The 18,581-nt window shown below is 40.5% G+C and overlaps 1 protein-coding gene across 1 annotated transcript in view; it reads left to right on the top strand.

Annotated features, from left to right (window-relative positions):
• ACER3 (alkaline ceramidase 3) overlaps positions 1-18,581 on the top strand; it is a 163,653-nt gene that overhangs the window by 99,953 nt on the left and 45,119 nt on the right. Inside the window, exons 4-5 of the mRNA XM_010366770.2 lie at positions 7,417-7,469; positions 16,118-16,199. Of these exons, the coding sequence (XP_010365072.1) occupies positions 7,417-7,469; positions 16,118-16,199 (135 nt within the window). The remainder of the gene's footprint in view (positions 1-7,416; positions 7,470-16,117; positions 16,200-18,581) is intronic.

Below are 18,581 nucleotides of genomic sequence, written 5' to 3'. Positions count from 1 at the left end.
AAAATACAAAAAAAACTAGCCGGGCGACGAGGCGGGCGCCTGTAGTCCCAGCTACTCGGGAGGCTGAGACAGGAGAATGGCGTGAACCCGGGAGGCGGAGTTTGCGATGAGCTGAGAGCCGGCTACTGCACTCCAGCCTGGGCGGCAGAGCAAGACTCCGTCTCAAAAAAAAAAAAAAAAAAAAAAAAAAAAAAAAAAAAAAAAGTTAAGGCTGGTCCTCAGAAAAGCTGCCTGCTGGAAAAATCAACAGCTACAGGGAAGATAGAGCAGCTTGGAGAAAAACTCAGACTGTGTAAGGTGCCTGCCTGAAAAAATCGCAGCTACAGTGCACCTGCACAGATAAGCCACAGATAAGCAGGCAAGGCAGGAAAAGTCCAGCATAGAAGCCCTTTGTTCTTTGTATGATTAGCGAGCACCCAGGAAAAGTGTCCTCCCCCTTTCAGACATGTACACAGTGGGCTCCATGGAAACTTGCACAGGGAGGAGGGGGGCTTACTTTAAACAAACCCACAATTATAAAACAAAAAAATTTCACTTAATGCTTATCTAGAGACATACCCACAACTACATAGATAAAGGGGAGTTATGCACACAGTTTTATAGATAAATTCCTCAAACACAGACATGAGAGCAGTTTCTTATGAAAGCTTTTGAATTCAGCTTTTCTTCTTTTGCTTATTAAACTTTTGCTCCAACCTCATTCTTTGTGTCCACACTCCTTAATTTTCTTGATTGTGAGACTACAAGCTCGGATAACACATTAGACAATGAGACCAGTGACCCTGACCTGTTTCAGCATGCTGCTGGGTTTGTGATTTAGTACGTTAATGAGCACATAATGAGGTCCTAGGTGAAACCTAGGTCAAATCCAGTGACATGTTGGATCCAATCGGTCTTAGCCAGCTTGGTTCACACCCTGTTTTTCAGGATCTTACCAGCCCAAAGACTCTAAGTCATATGAAATTGCTGCCTGGAATTTCTTCTCCACCCTGTATTATTGCTATCTCAGGACAATACAGTCTCAGGAGGTCCTTTGATTTCCTTGTCATGTGATGCTATACCAAAGTCAGGTTGAAAAGTAAGCCACATTATAGTGGGTTAAGAAAAGAAACCTGTTTAATAAGATCTTATGGTTTGCAGGGTGTAACTTAACTCTTAGCTTGCATGGCTACCTTGCAACTCTTACCATGATTATAATTTGGTAATGACTGTTTATTACCAAAATCTGTTTTATCAGTCTTACGATCTCTGTTTTAACCTTAATCCTGGGCAGTTATGCCTAAACTCCAAAAGGGTGAGGATTGTAACAAGGCATGTTGGACCTCTTTTCATCATGGCTAAAAATTCAGTTTTCATGTTTCTCTGGGGTCCCCTTGGCCAAGAGCTGTCCATCTAGTCAGTTGGAGGGCTTAGAACTTTATTTTTGGTTTACAAATGCCATCTAGTAGGATGCAGTGACAAGAATCACCTCTCTGATACTCTTGCCAAAGATGTGTAATCTGAATTTAATATTATGAAAACATCAGACAAAACCAAATTGAAGGACATTATATAAAACATCTGGCCTATCATCTTCAAAAGTATGATAGTTATAAAATTCAAAGACTGATGAAGTGTTCTAGATAAAAGGAGATAAAAAGACCTGACAACTAAATACAGTGTACATGTGTGTGTGTGTTCATATTTGTATTTATGATATTATTGAGGCACTTAAACTTGAATGAGGTCTGCAGATTACATGTAGTAATAAATAAATGTTAATTATTGATTTTGTTGGTAGTATTATAGATATGTAGGTGAGTTTTTTTTTTAAGGTATAACTTATATACCAAAAAATTCACCCTTTTTTTTCACCCCATCATACAACAGTAAAAATTCACCTTTTTGAAGTGTACAAGTCAGTAGTTTTATGTATGTTCACAGATTGTGGAGCCATTGCCACTATCTAATCCCACAACATTTCATCATCCCAAAGAGAAAACCATGCCCATTAGCAGCCACTCCCTATTACTCCCTCCAATGACCCCTGACAATCACTGTCTTCCTGTATAGATTTGCCCATTGTGGACATTTCATATCAATGGAATCATATAATGTGCGGCCTTTTATGTCTGGTTTCTTTGACTTAGCATGTTTTCACACACTTCATCCATGCTGTAGCAAGAAGTACTTAATTTTTTACCTAAATAATATTACATTGTATGGATATACCACATTCATTTATCCACTTACCAATTAATGGAAATTTAGGTTGTTCCCATGTTTTAAGTATTATGAATAATGTTGCTATGAACTTTTGTGTACAAGTTGTGTTGTAGGAAAGTTTACATTTTTCCCCAAAGGCTCAGTGATTTGAGTCTATAAAACAAACTGATAGGCCGAGCACGATGGCTCATGCCTGTAATCCCAGCACTTTGGGAGGCCGAGGTGGGTGGATCATGAGGTCAAGAGATCAAGACCATCCTGGCCAACATGGTGGAACCCCGTCCCTACTAAAAATACAAACATTAGCTAGGTGTGGTGGCGTGCACCCGCAGTCCCAGCTACTGGGGAGGCTGAGGCAGGAGAATCACTTGAACCCAGGAGGCAGAGATTGCAGTGAGCCAAGATTGTGCCACTGCACTCCTCCTGGTGATAGAGCAAGACTCCATCTCAAAAAAAAAAAAAAAAAAAAAAAAGATGATAGATTGATTAACAAGAAAAAGGGCATACAGGTCTTATTAACATGTGTATGGGCATGGCATACAAAATATGAAAAACTCAAATGGCCAAAAGATTGATACTTTTATACCATCTTGAGGTCACACAAAGAATAGGGGCTTGGAGCTTGGCAAAACAGGTTATGGTAGCAAGACAGGTTATAAGAGAAGAGGAAAGGCCTGGCTAGCAAAGGCAGGCTTGTTATATGGATGAAACTTCATGGGTAGCAGCTCTTAGAAAGAACAGATGGTAGCCTTTGGTAAATATTTCTGTCAGACCTTTAAAGGTGTCAGATTCTCAGTTAATCTTCCTAGATCCAGATGAAGGGGTGGAGCATGGTTCAAAGAAAGCCTGTTTGCATCTGTTATTTACTTGACTTTATTTTCTCTACAGATGCACATCTCCTCTAGAACAGACAGCTTTTTAGCTGTTCTTTGGTTTCTAGTCCCTCTGAATCACTGTCCCAAAATATATGAAAGAAATATATTTGGGGGTGAAATATTTTTAGTTTCCCTCATTGTGGATGTATGTTTTCAGTTTTCTTAGACCTATACTGAGGAGTGGAATTGCTGGGTCATTTAACCTTTTGAGGAGCTGCAAGGCTGGTTTTCAAAGTGGCTGCACCATTTACATCCCCACCAGCGACTTCTCCATATCATTGCCAATACTTGTTACTGTTTATCTTTTTAGTATAGCCATCTTGTGGGTATGAAGTAGTTTCTCCCATTGTGACTTTGATTTGCATTTCCTTAATGACTAATGTTAAACATCTTTTCATGTGCTTATTGACACCATTTGTATATCTTCATAGTAGAAATGTCTATTGATATGCTTTGCCTATTTTTAAAATAGCTGTAGTTGTATTTTTCTTATTGAGTTGTAAGACTTCTTTCTATATTCTATATTCTAGATACTAGCCTCTGGATACAGATATGATTTGCAAATATTTTCTTCTGTGACTTTTCTTTTCACTTTTTTTTTTAACATCAATTAAATTACACTTATTTAAATATCCTCATCAAAACACATCTTATGAAGCATCTTTTCTGTGATACCCTGATCTGTTCCAGATCCGCTCTGTGCTGCTGTTTTCTGACACCAGTTTCTGCCAGTGCCCTCCAGTGAGGAGCCCCCAACTGGGAATTCTGAGGGTGCATGTGTCTCCCTCGAGGCTTCCTGAAGCAGGGGCACGACACCTCCTCCATGTGCCAGGGGGTGAAGGTCTGAACAGTGTCAGGGGTTGGGGGGAACCCTTGTGTCATTGCTGCTCCCTGCTGCTGTCCAGAGTCCTTTGCAAACTGCTGACCCCTTCCCAAAGTGGCAACAATGTGAGGGTCTGACACCCACAGTGGTGTGTGTGGGACCCCCAAGGTGCCCCATAGTAACTGATGGTTCCTATCCCCATCTCTGGACTTCTGGGCTTCCAGTGCATCCCAAATGTTCCTTTGTCATGACAGTGATGCCACAGGCTCTCAGATGATCTAGGCACTGTTCTTGAAGCCCCATAAGTGAGGCCAGGCCTGTGGAGCAGAGCAGCTGCCCAGGTGACAGCCATGATGGGGCCTCGCAAGCCAGGAAAGGCAGGAAACAGATTCCCCTGAATTGGCCCCTTGATTTCAGCCTAGTGAGACCCATTCTGGACTTCTGACCTCCACAACTGTCATCAGCTTGTGCCATTTTGCGTCACTGCATTTATGGTGACTTGTTACAGCAGCCTTGAGATACCCCCTGTGCCCCAAGTCTGTGGTGTCACTGCTTCAGCCTGGCCCTGCTTCTTCTGGGACTGCTGCAGTAGCCTGGTGAGCCTGACTGGACCCTCAGTGGGTGTCAGACTTTTTATCTGAGAACCTCAGGGGTGCTTGCTCTATGGTGGTCATGATCTTGGTCCTCAAAGGGATGGGCATGTCCATACCTCATGCCTGTCCACACCCTCAGCTCCTCCACCCAGCTCCAGGGAAGCACGAGCGCCCAGCTCAGGGTTGGGTGCTACTCCCTTCCTGCCCCTAGGAGGCCCCCTACAGATGCTGAGTTCTACCATGTGGGACACAGGCAAGCAGACCCTTGCCAGGCTTAGAGCATGGATGGCCTGTCGCATCTTTTCACTTTCTTAGTAGTGTCCTTTGATGCAAAAAAAAAGTTTTCAGTTCTACCAAAGTGCATTTTATCTGTGTGTGTGTATGTGTGTTTTTTTTCCTTTTGTTGCTTATGTTTTTGGTATCATAGCTAAAAAACTATTGCCTAATCCAAGGTCGTGAATATTTCTATCTGTGTTTTTGCCTAAGAGTATAGGTCTTACATTTAGGTCTTGGTCAATTTTGAGTTAATTATTTATGTGGTGTGAGGTAGGGGTCTGGCTTCATTCTTTAGTACTTGGATATCTAATTGTCACAAAACCATTTGTTGAAAAGACTGTTCTTTCCTTATTAAGTTGTCTTAACACTCTGACTGAAAATCAACTGGTCATAAATGTGTGAGTTTATCAGCTCTCAATTCTATTCTATTGACTTATATATCTATTCTTATGCTATTACCACATAGCCTTGATTACTGTAGATTTGTAGTAAGTTTTGAAATTGGAGAGTGTATTCCAAGTTTGTTGTTCTTTATTGAGATTGTTTTAGCTACTGTGGGTCCCTTGCATTTTCATATGAATTTTAGGATCAGCTTGTCAATTTCTGCAAAAAGGTAGATGGAACAGGTTTTCACCATGTTGGCCAGGCTGCTGTACTACATCTTCTTACCTAACTTTGAAATAGGGCTTGATGCCACATGGGTCATAGCAGCTAGGTGGCATTCTTACTTTTATTGTTTCTGGATAAAGATCAGTCTTAGTAAAAGTAAGAGCTATCAGTGATATAGTTGGTTATAGCTTACTAAAAAGAAAAAAACCTTTCAATTACTTTAGTGTGTACCATTAACTTTGAGAGAGGTATCAGGAAGTAGAAGTCAGATATGAACTGCTTTAAATTGTGGCTCCACCACTTAAAAGTATCTCAGGATCCTTAGGGTGAAGGAGTGGCACATACAATGAAACCTGAAAAATATCCAGAAGTGATTAAGGTAAAGGGGGACTGGGGGAAGAGGAGAAGCTTAAGTAGAAGAAACAGCACATGCAAAGGTCCTGTGGTAGGAAAGAAATGTGAAGAACTGAAAGCCAAACATTGTTGAAACTTAATTAGTGAAGAAGAGAAGGGATATAAATTTTTACTGTGGTATGAAGGGGTGAAAAAAAAAGGGGTGAATTTTATGGTATGTAAGTTATTTCTTAAAAAAAAACCTCACCTACATAACCACAATACTACCAACAAAATCAATAATTAACATTGATTTATTACTACATGTAATCCACAGACCTCATTCAAGCTGAGATCGTGCCATTGCACTCTGGGTGACAGAGCAAGACTCTGTCTCAAAAATAAATAAATAAATAAATAAATAAATAATGACTAAAAATAGTTAACTTGCACAAATGCTATTTTTTCATAATTCTGATAATTTACCAGAATACATCATTCACTTTACATAAGCTCTCTTCCTACTTCCTAGAATGCTGTTCTCCACCACCCCATTTCATTTCATTCCTGCCATCACTTTCTTTGGCTTTTGTGTGCTCCTTTTGTTGGAATCCTTACTCTAAGCTTTCAGTCCCTTAACCTCTAATTAGAATGTGAACTCCTTGAAGGCAGTGACTGTGTCTTATAATTGTATCCTCAGCTCTTAACACATTACTTGGCACATAAAGAATTAATTAAATGTGTATCTAGTGATAAATAAACTCTGTAAGATTGGTATCTACAACACCTAGCTTAGTGTCTAGTTTGCAGTTTAACACATAATGACTGTAATTATTATTCCTACTACTATTATCATTGCTAATAATAATAGTAAATGTTATTTCTCAGAGATATACTTTACTTGGATTAATAATATTATTTCCCTGGTCATTAATACCTCTTCTTATGTATGTTAGTAGTCACTTTATCCATTTAAGGTGATATAGGAAGGATGGAAATGCAAAAGAATACTGATAGGACCTATGAACCTACAGACGATGGACATCATTTTTTTCTGGAGGTGCAATATCATAGTTTGTAATACCAGATGATATGAGCAGCGCAATGACAAGTCTGCCCTGCAGGAATAGTGAGTCAGGTACCCTGCTTAGGTATGTACATTAGGACACTTGGATAATAACCTTGTTTGTTCAAAAACAGTAAACTACACACACATACTCAGAGTAAATTTGATGATAAATACATAAAAAGAATTAGTAAAAGAAATGAAATAAGAGCTAAAACTTTTTTTTTTTTTTTTTTTGAGACAGGATCTTGCTGTTTTGCCCGGGCTGGAGTGCAGTGGTGCAATCATGGCTCACTGCAGCCTTGACCTCTCAGGCTCAAGCGATCTTTTGCCTCAGCCTCCCAAGTAACTGGGACTACAGGCACATGCCACTACCATGCCCTGCTGATTTTTTTTTTTTTTTTTTTAAGTTTTTGTAGAGACAGGGTATTACTGTGTTACTCTGGCTGATCTCAAACTCCTAAGTTCAAGCGATCTTCCAACCTTGGCCTCCCAGAGTGCTGGGATTACAGGTGTGAGCCTCTGTACCTAATCTAAGAGCTGAAAATCTTAATCATTTTGATGTCTTATTTTGATTTGCATAATAATTGCTGCTCCATGATATTCAAGCCCGTTATCTTTCTTTGTTTCTTATAGCTACTGGATGAACTCCCAATGATATACAGCTGTTGCATATTTGTGTACTGCATGTAAGTACTTTTAAAATTTCATTGTTTGATATATTTAAAAGTTTATATTTACCTCATAGTGGATTAATATAACTGATGCATTTATGTTACTAGAATATTATAATAGTGTAGAAGATTATACATTTTAAATAGAGTATAATTTCTGGGAAGTTATAATAATGTTGTTTATTAACTTTTGTGATCTCAAAACCCTGTAGCCAATTTAGATAGAATCTAAATAGCTTGAATTGCATAATTTGCCTTTCCCAAGTGAATAATGTATACAAATTTAGATAAAGATTTTCATATTATGCCATAAAAGTTTTCAGATAAAGTTTCTGTATTCTACAATATAGTTTAACAAGAAGCTTACCAGAAAAGTGAGGTACACTTCTAGTTGTATAGTGATCATGTCAACTTAATCTCCTTTTTGTTTGAAGTTATCTTTTAAATAGACACTTGTTTTCTTATTCTAAGGTAGACTAAATGCTCTCAAGAATATACTTATTTTGATTGATTATTTACAAATATGGAAACAGTTTACAGGCCATTCCCAATCCAAAAGTTCTCTTACTGTATTATATTCTGTTTACTTTATTATCAAGTTAATTTGCATTTTCTGAATGTCAGGGAAAAAAATCAATCTTGTAAGATAAAAATGATTATGATAGTAACATTAATAAATGCTAATATTTGTCTACTTTGTACTGTGCTAGGCAGTGTATAATGCCATCTCTAATTCTCAACAACTATGCAAGATAAATGGGTATTGTCCCCATTTTATAGACAAGGAAGTAAAGCACAGAGAAATGTAGTAACTTGTCTATGGACAAAAACAGAGCTTGATTTAAAAGCATACCAGCCAGACCACTGTCCAGATAAACAGTCTCTAAGGAACACTGAAATATCCCTGGAAATGTATCATGATGGAGAAAATTACAATGATCATAATTCCTCTCAAGGAGAGGTTGGAAGAACACTTCAATAGGCTGCCTGGGTATGTGGAAGAAGTGTAGAAGTGGGACCCTTCCTGTACTGCATGATCAAATAATGTGCCTTCTAAGGAGGGTGGTTGAGGTTAGCTATAGGTCTTCTATTTGAGTAAGTTAGGGTATGCAGGTTTGGGCTCTAGCTAAGTCACTGGGAACATGAGAGGAAAGCCTCCTTTACCCATTATCCTGCAGCATCAGCCTTCTCTAAATGTTGGACAAGTATGTTAAGAATATGTGTTTGGAGGGGGAAAAAATTACTAGCTTATGTGGGGACCCACATGCCTGAGTCAGGCCCTAGTAACAAGGCTTTTGAGGGCAGCAGCAGCCCAGTTAGAGCAGCCACTGCAAAGATGCTGGCTGCAGCAGGGGAGGCAGAGCTGGTGGGGGCAGGGAACAGGTGGGAACCCTGTCCCCTACTGAGTTGGTGGGGCAGGAGCCCCACACTCCTGGGCATAGCTGCAGCTGCCCAGCCACAGCTCTGGACCTGGGCATCCCTGCACTCTTGGAGTTCCAGGAAGCCCCTTGCCCCTGCAGGCTTGAAAGTGCCTGCTCCCACTGCCTGGCCTCTCTCCGCTCCCAGCACCCACTCCAAGACAGAGCAAAGCTGTGACCGAGCCCAGGTGCTATCGTAACCTGGCAAGGTGTGCATGTGCTTGGGGTGGTGCTGACATGCCAGCCCCCTGCCACCTCAGCCCCCTCTGGACTTCGGGCACCAACAAGCATGGGAGGGAGGCCGAGGCGGGGAATGAGGGCAGCTTGGCATGGGCCTGCAGGCACCCCTCTGCAAGAACAGCCTGGGCAATTGGGCCATACATTGATGGCGGCAGGAGGCAGACAGGCTCCTGGGCAGCAAGGGGCAGTCCCCAGTGAAGCTACGCCTTCAAGCCGGGGACAGCCTGAAGCCTGGGGGCCAGGCTGTCAGTTACAGGTGGAGTCTGTGGCCCACAGTGATAACTTATAGTGCTTTTTCCAAGCCCTCCCATGGCCATCCATGGATCAGTCAGAACTCACTTCCTCCCTTCTAAGCCCATAAAAACCCCAGACCCAGCCAGACTCAGGCAGATGACTGGAGAATCCACCTGCGGATAGGAGCTACCCACTCTGGGTCTCCTCTCCACTGAGAGCTGGACATTCGTTGGGATGACCTGCCTGCAGATAGGAGCTACCCACTTTGGGTCTCCCAAGAACTGTTCTGTCACTCAATAAAGCTCCTCTCCACCTGGCTTACCCTTCAGTTGTCCACATACCTCATTCTTCCTGGATGCAGGACAAGAACTTAGGACCTGCCAAATGGTGGACTGAAAGAGATGTAACACAAACAGGGCTGAAACATATCCCTCTCCCACACTTGCCATGTTGCAGGCGATGAGAAGGAGAGAAGAGCTGTGGCCCTTCGGAGAGCCCAGACCTAGGGGCTCTGGGAGCCAGGGCTGTGACACCCTTTTTGGGGCTTGGTGGTTTCTGGCATCTCCAAGTTTCCAGGCACCAAGCATTCCCCTTGTCCAGATGTGGGTGCCCACAGTGGAAGATGCTTACGGTGTATCTGATCAAACCACAGGCTTGCATGGAGACAGTGCCTTTGCTGGCTTCTGAAGCTGCCCGCCCTGCTACAACAGCCAGTGTGCCTGGCTGTACACAGTGATCAGACCCCAAGCTTGCCCATTCACACACCTCTCACTGCTCCATGCCTGGCTTCCCCTTAGCAGGCATGGGATCCAGGCTGTTAGCATGAGCCAAGTGCAGCCTGCCAGACCGAGTGGGCAGAATGAGCCCAGTGGGCCAGAACAAAACTCTGGCAAAGGTGCCACCAGCCACAGAGGTTTCCAGCTAGAAAAGCAACACCCTAAGGATCCTGAGACACTTTTAAGTGGTGGAGCCACAATTTAAAGCAGTTCATATCTGACTTCTGCTTCCTGATACCTCTCTCAAAGTTAATGGTACACACTAAAGTAATTGAAAGGGTTTTTTTCTTTTATTTTTAGTTAGCTATAACCAACTATATCACTGTTGGCTCTTACCTTTACTAAGACTGATCTTTATCCAGAAACAATCAAAGTAAGAATGCCCATCTAGCTGCTATGACCCATGTGGCATCAAGCCCTATTTCAAAGTTAGGTACGAAGATATAGAACAGCAACCTGGCCAACATGGTGAAAACCTGTCTCTAGTAAAACTACAAAAAATTAACCAGGCGTGGTGATGTGTGTCTGTAGTCCCAGCTACTTGAGAGGCTGAGGTGGGAGAATCGCTTGAACCCAGGAGGCAGAGGCTGCAGTGAGCTGAGATGGCACCACTACACTCTAGCTTGGGTGACAGAGTGAGACCCTGTCCCCCCATAAAAAAAAGATGTAGAACGGGGATCAGAAAACTTTTTCTGTAAAGGGCCAGATTGTAAATATTTTAGGCTTTGTGGGACAGGAGTCTCTGTTGCAGCTCTTCAACTCTGCTGCTGTAGCTTGGAAGCTGCCACATATAATATGTAAATAAATGAATATGACTCATTTGTTCCAGTAAAATTTTATTTTAAAAACAGGTTTAGCTGGGCACAGTGCTCACACATGTAATCCCAACACTTTTGGAGGCCAAGGTGGGAGGATCGCTTGAGCCCAGGAGTTCAAGATAAGCCTAGGCAACATAGGGAGACCTCGTCTCTACAAAAATTAAAAAATTACCCAGGCATGGTAGTGTATTGCCTATAATCCCAACTACCTGGGAGGCTGAGGTGGGAGAATCACTTGGGCCCAGGAGGTTGAGGCTGCAGTGAACCATGATTGTGCCACTGCTCTTCAGCCTGGGCAACAGAGGGAGACCCTGTCTCAAGAAAAACAAAAAACAATACCAAACTAACAAAAAAACAGGCTCAGGCCAAGAGATTGGCTCTTGATCCATAGTTTATCACCTTGTTCTAAAAAAATAAGGTAAACTCCTTTAATAACATATTTTAAAAACTATTCTGATGTTTATATATCTTTAGGAGAAGATATTCTTGAGCTAGCAATTATGACTATATTGAATCAGATAACCATCATATAATGGGTACAAAGAACTCTTAAGTATTAGTGCTAAGAGCCGGGCACAGTTGCTCACATCTGTAATGCCAGCACTTTGGAAGGCCAAGGCAGGAGTATTGCTTGAGCCCAGGAGTTCAAGACCAGCCTGGGCAGTATAGTGAGACCCTTGTCACTACAAAAAAATTTAAACAATTAGCTCACATGATGGTGCACACCTGTGGTCCCAGCTACACAGGAGGCTAAGGCAGGAGGATTGCCTGAGCCCCAGGAGGTCGAGGTTGCAATGAGCTATGATTGTGTCACCACTGCCCTCTTGCCTAGGGGATAGAGCAAGACCCTGTCTCAAAAAAAAAAAAAAAAAAGGAAGGAAGGAAGGAAGGAAAGAAAGAAGGAAAGAAAGAAAAAACAGTGTTAATGCTAGGGAACAGCAGATATTACTTAGAAGATAAGGATACTGATACTGTAGTTCAATTTCCAGCTCTGATATTTAGTAACTGAATGAGCTTAAATAAGTCACTTAATCTTTGTTCCTTCATTTGTAAAAGCGGAGGTTATAGTACTTATAAATTCCCCATGAAGATTAAAATAAATGATTTAATTGTTTATAAAACAAACTTATTGGCAAAGCTTTTGTTTCTCAAAAAGCATGTCTCTTGATTCTAATCTTTCCTCGGCAATCTTCTGCAGTATCTATTTATGCTCATATTCCCCCATTCAGAAAGACCCTGCTGTAGTACGCTTTAAGTGACACATAGAAGGAAATGAAAGGGGTGAAATAATTTTTAATCCACTGTATTGACACATAGTTTACATGGAATTAAATGCACCCAGTTTAAGTGTATGGTTTGATGAGTCTTGACAAATGTATACTTCTATGTACCCATTACCCTTATGGCAAGAAAGAGAAACAGAACATTTCTATCACTTTAGAACATTCTTTTCTGACCCATTACAGTGAATACTGACCCCTACCCTGGCCTCCAGACCACCACTGATCTCCTTTCTATAATTATAGATTAGTTTGTCTGCTCTGGAATTTTATATAAAAGAAATTATACCATATGTACTCTTTTGTAACTGGCTTCTTTTATTCAGTGTAATATTTTTTGAGGGCACTAATTTGCCAATTACTTCTGATGAATACATTCATCTATGTTGTTACATATATCATTAGTAGTAGTCCATTTTATACTGTTTACCAGTGTTGAACATTAAGGTTGTTGCCAGTTTGGGGCTACTATGAATAAAAGGATTATGTACACCTGTTAACAAGTCTTTGTATGGATATATGACTTCATTTCTCTTGGTTATATAACTAGAAGTGGAATTTCTGTATTGTATGGTAAGTATATGTTTTACTTTATAGGAAACTGCCAAACTGTTTTTCAATTTAGTTGCACCTTATTATGGTTCTACTGGCAATATATGAAAATTCCATTTGCTCCATATCCTTGCCAAGACTTGGTATTATCAGTCTTTTTTATTTTGGTCATTCTAGTGGGTATGATATACTATCTCTGTGCTGTTTTAATTTGTATTGTCTTAGTGACTAATGATGTGCATCTTTTTATATTCTAATTGTCCATTTGTATATGTTATATTGAGAACTATCTATTCAAACCTTTTTCCTTTTTTTTTTTTTTAAGATGGAGTCTCACTCTGTTGCCATTCTGGAGTGCAGTGGCATGATCTCAGTTCACTGTAAGCTCCACTTCCTGGGTTCAAGTGATTCTTTTGCCTCAGCCTCCCAAGTAGCTGGGACAACAGGTGCCTGCCACCACCCCCAGCTAATTTTTGTATTTTTAGTAGAGACGGGGTTTCACCATGTTGGCCAGGATGGTGTCAATCTCTTGACCTCGTGATCTGCCTGCTTCGGCCTCCCAAAGTGCTGGGATTACAGGCATGAGCCACTGCACCCAGCCCCCATTTTTATAAACTAGCTTTTTTTCTTTTTGAATTGTAAGAATTCTTTATGTATTTTGGGTTCAAGTACTGTCAGATATTTGTGTTTTAAGTATTTTTTCCAGTCTGTGAATTCTCTTTTCAATTAATGTCTCTTGGAGAACGGAAGTTTTAAATTGTTATGAAATCCAATTTATTTTTTAAATGTTTATGAATAGTGTTTTTGTGTCCTAATAGATCTTTGCCTTCCCAGGATCAAAGATATTTTGTTTGTTTATTTTTTCTAGAAGTTTTATAACTTTATTTTACATTTAGGTCCATGATACATTTTGAGTTAGTTTTGTCAAAGATCATGTTTTTTTTTTACCAGTATCTGGTTGTTCCAGAACCATCTTTGAGATTATTCTTTCTGCATTAAATTATCTTGACATTTTTCTCGATTCTGTTTTATTGATCACTGTGTGTATCCTCATACTGTGTAGTTACTGTAGCTTTATTGTAAATCTTGAACTCAGTTACTGAGTAAGTCCTCCAATTTTGTTCTTTTTCAGTGTAGCTTTGGAAATTTTAGGCCCTTTGCATTTCCACATAAATTTTAGAGTCAGCTTGTCAATTTTTATAAAATAGTCTGCTGGAAGATTGACTGTAATTTCTTCGACTCTATAGACCAGTTTGAGGAAAGTTAATATCTTAACAATACTAAGTCTCCCAAACCATGAATGTGGTATATTTCTCCATTTATTTAGGTTCCTTTAATTTATCTCAGTGACGTTTTGTGATTTTAAGTGAACAGATCTTTGTGAAATTTAACCCTCTGTTTTTCATGGGTAGGATGCTATTTTCAATAGTATTGCTTTTTTTCTTTTTTGACATGAGGTCTGGCTCTCACCCAGGCTGGAGTGCATTGGCACGATCTTGGCTCACTGCAACCTCCTCATCTCAGGCTCAAGTCATCCTCCTACCTAGCCTCCCCAGTAGCTGGGACTACAAGTGTGCTCCACCATGCCCGGCTAATTTTTGAATTTTTGTGGAGACGGGATTTCGCCATGTTGCCCAGGTTGGTCTCAAACTCCTGACCTCAAGCAATCTTCCCGCCTCAGTCTCCCAAAGTGCTGGAATTACAGGCGTGAGCCACCGCACCCGGCCTCTAATGATTTTTAAATCTGTCTCGCCTTCTGTGTGCTTGTTCATTTGTGAAACATGTACTGGAAAACCTCCTTTATTTTAGGCATGATCCTAGACTCTGTATATACAGAGTCAAGGAACTCATTGTCTGAGGAAGGGGACAGATAAGACAGTGACTATATGTAATAAAGTGAAATAACCATGGTAATAAATACAAGCCAGGCCTCATAAAGACCTTGGTTTCTTAATAGATAACTTGCTTTAGAATTTGGAATAATAGAGTTTAAAAGTAAAAACTAATATTTCACCTAATATTTTCATCATTATCCAAGTCGCAAAATTTAAAGGTAAAAGAGATATTAGAAAGTGCCTCTTCTAACCACCTTTCCTTACAAACAAGAAAATAAGAGTTGGTCCAATTCCCACAGCCAATAGCAAACTGAGAGAACACTCTTGCTGCCTATACCAAGTCACAGTCCTCAAAGGTTGGATTGGATACTCACTGATGGCCAATTGTCTGTTCATATTTGGATATTTACCGGATACCTCCTATGTGTTAAGCATTATCTTTGTGCTAGATATATGAAAAAATAAAATTTATTCCTGCACACAAGGAATTCTCAGGCTAGTTGAGGAGATGGATAAGGAAAGAGACAATTATGATAGACTGGTATTTTCTCCAATAATGTTCCTTAGGAATCATTAGTTGCAAGATACAGAAACCGGTTCAAGCTAGCTTGAATTAGGAGAGATTATTTATTTATTGTAAGGATATGAGGAAATTATATCCTTATTTATTGTATCCTTAGTTATTGTAAGGATGTGAGGAAATTATATGGGACCCAATAGCAGGAAGTATAGCCCCACCTTACTAGAACTGGAAGGGCAGATTCTTCCCCCTTCCCTCTTTTTGCCATTTTGCCATTCCTTCCCCTCCACATGGCTTTACCTCTTTGTGTCTGCTCTATTTTTCTCTCCCTGCAGATTGAGATATATATCTATTCAAACCTTCTGCTCATTCATCTACTTCTTCATTCAATTTGGCTGCCCCCAAATATCAGCCTCAGACCTTGAGTCCATATGACTTTGACTCTCTATACTTTTTTTTTTTTTTTTTGGAGACAGGGTCTTGCTCTGTCATCCAGACCCTCTATCTCCCAGACTCAAGCTCTCCTCCCACCTTAGCCTCCCGAGTAGCTGGGACTACAGGCATGCACCACCATGCCCACTAATTATTTTATTTTTTGTAGAGAGAGGGTCTCAATTTGTTGCCCAGGGTGGTCTCGAACTCTTGCGCTCAAGGGATCCTCCTGCACTGGCCTACGGAAGTGCTAGGATTACAGGCGTGGGTCACCGCGCCCAGCTGACTCTCTATACTGAATTGATTCAGTCTCTCCCTCCCAAACTCCAGACTTTCAGGCGAGAGCCTTTCATTGTCCCAGCTTAAGTCATGTGTCTACTCCTAGTCCTTCCAGCCTCTTAGAGGATAATAGGCAGTGCAGGTTTTCTAAGACTACGAGTGGAAAGAAATGATGGGTATCACTCGATCATCGAGAGACACAGGCAAGTGGTAAAGCAGCATTCTATTTATGTTCCTACTTATATATTCTTTTAAAAGTTTCTTTCTCTTTTTTTCAAGGTTTGAATGTTTCAAGATCAAGAACTCAGTAAACTACCATCTGCTTTTTACCTTAGTTCTATTCAGTTTAATAGTAACCACAGTAAGTCATATTTTGTTTCTAACAGATTAAGCATGTAAATTCACCATTTGTAGAGTTTGGCATATTTTACTTCCAGTATTTGCTTTATGCTGTCAAACTGAAATCTTTCTACACAAAACGGGAATATCACACTGACAAATATTGCTCCCTTGTTCCCTGTTCAAATGTTACTTCTCACTGTAGTTGAAATACTTTTAAAACTCTGTTTAGTTTTTAAAGGGGAAAAGAAAAAAGCAAATATTAGCAGCAATAGGGAAAAATTAATTTTTCTCATAGATGGGCATATTAGCTCCTATTTGTTAAAAATGAGAGATTGGCTCTGCTCCATTGGTCCTAATGTTAATGTTTTAATGGTTAACTTTTCCCTAGTAAGTTGAGATAGCTAGTCACTTCTAATCCTACATTAATGCTTTCTTTCCTCAAGTAAATTGCATTTTATATTATGAAAATATTTATTTCAAAAAACATTTATTGAAAACTTACCATGTCAAGCACTAGAAATACAGAAATGATTAAAAAGCAGTTGCTATCTGTGAGAAGCTCATTCTATTAGAGATTTTAGGCATGTACACAAAGAATTGCATCAAAAGATAATAACTGTAATAATAGGGGTAAAAACTACTTCTATGGTGATGAGATAAAGGAGGTTCAATCAAGCCTTCATGCATGGGTCAAGGAAAGCTTTCAAGAGGAGGCATCTGAACTAGAATTTAACTGATGATTAGGAGCTCATCAGGCCCCTGGGCAAGAGTGTGGTGAAGCATTTGTAGATAGCACTATTGTTTGTTCATAGGCAGAGAACTTTGAAACAACATAGTGAACTACCATTTTCAATCACTTACTATATGCCAGATATTGTAACCATGTACTTTATCTTTATTGTCTCATTAAATCAACACCACTGGTAGAATTGGGCAAGATTTAATATGGCTGGAACATATAGTAATTGAAGAGCAGTGAATGAGTCTAGTGAATTAGACAGATGTCAGATTATAAATACCCTTGTATGCTTTGTTTAAGAGTTCAAATTTTTATCCTCGAAGTAGTGTGGAGCAGTTAGGCATGATGGCTCACTCCTGTAATCCCAGCACTTTGGGAGGCCGAGGCTGGTGGATCACCTTGAGGTCAGGAGTTCATGACCAGCCTGGCCAATATGGTGAAACCCTGTCTCTACTAAAAATGGAAAAATTAGCCAGGCATGGTGGCATGCCCCTGTAATCCCACCTACTCAGGAGGCTGAGGTGGGAGAATTGCTTGAACCCGGGAGGCGGGGGCTTCTGTGAGCTGAGATCGTGCCACTCCACTCCAGCCTGGGCGACAGAGTGAGACTCTGTCTCAAAAAAAAAAAGAAAAGAAAAGAAAAAAGGTAGTGTGGAGCCAATTACTAGTTTAAAGGGAAGATGTAATCAGATATGTGTTTTAGAAAGATTGCTCTGGTTATGGAGGCTGGATTACAGGAGTATGAGGCTAGACCCAGGGACTTTTGTATTTGCTTTAGTAAGATATGAGACTCAGGTGAAAGTAATATAGCTGTGGGGTTGAAAAGAAATGGTCATAAATAACAAACTGCAGGATATGTGACCCACGTCATAGTAGAGGGGGTGAAAGTAGAGTAAAAATGAGTTGTCTAGAATGACTCCTGGCCTGGTTGTCAGGATAGATAGTATGTCTTTAATCAAAACAGGAAACTTGGAGGATGAACAGTTTTTGCAGGATAGATAATGAGTAGGTTTGCACCATGGGGTGGGGGTAGAGATAAATTCAATATGAAATGTGTTAAGATTGAGGTGCCTGACATTAATGACATCTGAGGCTTAACAGTTAGGCTGGACTAAAGATGTAGATTTGAGAATTGTCAGGGTATAGATAGTACAAAAATGTGAGAATAGATGACCTGAAAAAGTAGCATGGGCCGTTAGGATGACTAAAGGGGCCAGGCACAGTGGCACACACCTGAAATCCCAGCACTTTGGGAGGCCACGATGGGAGGACTGCTAGAGCCCAGAAGTTCAAGACCAGCTGGGCAACATAGTGAGACTTTGTCTTTACAAAACACTTTTTTTAAATTAGCTGGATGTGGTGGCATGCACCTGTAGTCCCAGCTACTCAGGAAGCTGAGGTGAGAGGATCGCTTCAGCCCAGGAGTTGAAGGCTTCAGTGAGCCATGATTGTGCCACTGCACTCTGGCCTGGATGACAGAGTGAGACCCTGTCTAAAAACAGACAAAGACTAGAAGTACAACCTAATGAAATACTTACATTTGAGGACTAGGTGGAAGAAATGGAGCTAGCAAAAGAGACTGAGAACAAGCAATCAGGGATATAAGAAAGCTCAGAGAGCCTGATGTCATGGAGTACAAAGATTTCTAGAAGCAAAAAATGG

The sequence above is a fragment of the Rhinopithecus roxellana genome, chromosome 15, assembly GCF_007565055.1.
Source record: "Rhinopithecus roxellana isolate Shanxi Qingling chromosome 15, ASM756505v1, whole genome shotgun sequence".
NCBI classification, from domain to species: domain Eukaryota; kingdom Metazoa; phylum Chordata; class Mammalia; order Primates; family Cercopithecidae; genus Rhinopithecus; species Rhinopithecus roxellana.
Note: the sequence above shows the minus strand (reverse complement) of the source record. Positions and strands in the feature narration are given on the sequence as shown.